Source organism: Grus americana, chromosome 1 (genome assembly GCF_028858705.1).
Source record: "Grus americana isolate bGruAme1 chromosome 1, bGruAme1.mat, whole genome shotgun sequence".
Lineage (NCBI taxonomy): Eukaryota > Metazoa > Chordata > Aves > Gruiformes > Gruidae > Grus > Grus americana.
In genome coordinates this window covers 196,784,194-196,786,995 of record NC_072852.1, presented here as the reverse complement: position 1 = coordinate 196,786,995, position 2,802 = coordinate 196,784,194, and the positions used below count along the sequence as shown (strand labels likewise).

General features: G+C 67.5%; 1 protein-coding gene across 1 annotated transcript; it reads left to right on the top strand.

The window, feature by feature from the left end:
* The first annotated feature begins 1,022 nt into the window (after window positions 1–1,022).
* GSX1 (GS homeobox 1) lies at window positions 1,023–2,233 on the top strand. Its single transcript, XM_054804256.1, has 2 exons — window positions 1,023–1,410; window positions 1,881–2,233. Exons 1-2 carry the CDS (start codon window positions 1,023–1,025, stop codon window positions 2,231–2,233), a joined length of 741 nt encoding a protein of 246 aa, XP_054660231.1.
* Window positions 2,234–2,802: the final 569 nt, after the last annotated feature.

The following is a 2,802-nucleotide window of genomic DNA, read 5'->3' as shown; positions in this document are numbered from 1 at the left end:
TCGGACGGGAGAGATAAGACGTTTCTCCGTCGGTCCCCGCAGCTCCAGGGACTTCCCCGCGCAATTGTGCGCGGCGGTGCCGGGGCGCGGGCGGTGCGGGGCCGCCGTACGTGGAGCTCGACGGTACGATGCCGAGTGTTACCGCTGAAACCGGGCAGAAGGACCAGGTATAAAGATGTGCGGAGTGTGCCGAGCGCCTCTTCTCCCTCTGTTTAAGGTGCTCGCCGTGCGTGCACACATACATATGAGTGTCAGGGTTTCTATACGTGCACAATTCTGACGCTCCGTGGCCGTTATCCGTGCCCAGGCGCCCACGCCCACGCAGGGGCCGGGCGGATGTGCCCGCCAGTGGAGCACCGGCTGGCACATCTCGGTGGCCGGGGGTCTCGCCCGACGGCGGCGGCAGCGATAAGCGGCGGGGCCCGGCAGCGGGCTGGGAACAAAGCCACAGGGCTAGGGACGGCGGCGGGCGCGGTAAAGGGGACGAAGCAGCCCGGCGGCGAGGGGAGAGAGAGAGGCCGGCGGGGCTGGGGGGCAGACCTGGTGCCACAGGTGGGAAAGGCGCCGGGGGGCTGGCAGGGGAAGCTGGCGCCGGCGGAGACCGCGGCTGCAGCCGGCAAAATAAACAAGGGGGAGCGGGCTGAAAGCTGGGCTGAAAGCGAAGGAGAGCGATAAAGAGAAAGAAAAGAATATTAAATCGCGAGAGAATGAGAAAATAACCCCGCCAAAGGGAGAGGAGGGGAGAGGCCGCCTGCTACGGCGTGGGTGGGGTCGACAAGAATAGAGTACATTATGCAGTTCATTTAGTTAACAAGGGAAATAATGAGGGAGCGTGCGGCGTGAATGCCAAGAGAAGAGGCACAGAAAGCCTATTGAGCGCCCCGGCGCCGCCATCACATGGCGCGGGCGCTATTTAAAGCGGGCGGGCGGGCGCCGTTCAGCACCACTCGGGCTGGCCAGCGGCGCTGCGCGGGTGCTGCGCGGGCGCTGCGCGGGGCGCTGCGCGGGCTCTGCGCGGGGCCATGCCGCGCTCCTTCCTGGTGGACTCGCTGGTGCTGCGGGAGGCGGGCGAGAAGAAGGGAGAGGGCAGCCCGCCGCCGCCGCTCTTCCCCTACGCCGTGCACCCCTCGCACCCGCTGCCCGGGCTGCCGGCCGGCGCCTGCCACGCTCGCAAGGCCGGGCTGCTCTGCGTCTGCCCGCTCTGTGTCACCGCCTCCCAGCTGCACCCGCCGCCGCCCGCCATCCCCCTTATCAAGGCCTCCTTCCCCCCCTTCGGCTCCCAGTACTGCCACTCGCCCCTGGCCCGCCAGCAGCACTCCGTCTCTGCCGTCAGCGTCGGGCACGCACCGGCGCTCTACCAGGGCGCCTACCCGTTGCCCGACCCCCGGCAGTTCCACTGCATCTCCGTGGGTAAGGAGGGCACGCGTGGCGGGGGCGGGGGGAAGGGCACGCCTGCATGCTAACCGTGGTCGCTGCAGGGAGGTGATGGGGATCCCGCGGCGGGGGGGAGGGGGGAGCGGGGAGGCAGGACCCTGCCGAAGGCACATGGGGCGGGGGCTCCCTGCCCTGCGCCCGCAGCCTGGACGGGGAATGCCGGCACGTCTCTCTGCCGGTGCCCCGAGGGATGCGCAGGATCCCTCCCCGCCGGTGCCCGCCGAGCCTCCGAAAACGGATAGGAACCGGCGGAGGCGGCCCGGGCACTCCGTGAGCTCGGGCTGCAGCCCGGCAGCCGCTTGTCGGGTCGCCGGCTCCCGGGGAGGGAGGGTTGCGGCCCCGCAGAGCGGGCGGCCGGGATGCGCAGCGGGGACTGGCGGGTGCGGGCGCTACGGGGCGGGCGGCGGCGGGTTCGGCAGGTCCTGACGGTGCGCTCCGCTCCGCAGACAGCACGTCCAGCCAGCTGCCCAGCAGCAAGCGGATGCGCACCGCCTTCACCAGCACGCAGCTCCTGGAGCTGGAGAGGGAGTTCGCCTCCAACATGTACCTCTCCCGGCTGCGGCGAATCGAGATCGCCACCTACCTGAACCTCTCCGAGAAGCAGGTGAAGATCTGGTTCCAGAACCGACGGGTCAAGCACAAGAAAGAAGGCAAAAGCAGCTCCCACCGGGGCGGGAGGGCCGGCCACAGCTGCAAATGCTCGTCCCTTTCCACCAAGTGCTCGGAAGACGACGAGGACTTGCGCATGTCTCCGTCCTCCTCGGGGAAGGACGACAGAGGCCTCGCAGTCACCCCTTAGCCCCCCGCAAGCCCACTCCGGCTCCCCAGGAACTGTGGCGAGAGCAGGAGAGGGAGTCCTGCCTGCTCCGGTGCTGACATGCAGCCGAAGGATTTTATACCGTTTTGTATAGTCTGTGTAATTTACAAAGGATTTTCTCACCTTTCTAGACCCCCGGCCTGTGGGGACGGGTGTCCGTGTGCCCTGTTGTAAATAAACGGCTCCCTAGGACCCCAGGCGTCCCCCAGTAGTGCTGTCTCACTTGTCTCCCCGCAGGCGCAGCCCCGGGCCCGGGAGGCTCCTCGCAGAGCTCCCCGCGCCCCGAGACAGGCGCGGATGCTACGCGGCAGCGGGAGGTGCGGGCCGCCTGGAAGATGCTGTCCCGGGGCTCCCTCCGGTAATTCTACGGTGCCCGAAAGCGGGCGGACGGGGAGGGTCGGGGGCTGTTTGGGTTATTATCTTTTTCTTTCTTTTTTTTTTTTTCTTTCCAAAATTGTTCTCGGTTTGGTTTTGACTTCGTCGCTGCCGGGCGCGCAGCTGTGATTGTATCGTTCCGTCCCCCTCCTTCCCCCCCCGCCCCCCGGGAGATA

Excerpts from the sequence above, each read along its gene's own strand:
- GSX1 (XM_054804256.1), top strand. The coding sequence starts at position 1,023 with ATGCCGCGCTCCTTCCTGGTGGACTCGCTGGTGCTGCGGGAGGCGGGC. Across the intron at positions 1,411-1,880 it reads GTTCCACTGCATCTCCGTGG|ACAGCACGTCCAGCCAGCTG; the intron begins GTAAGGAGGGCA and ends TCCGCTCCGCAG.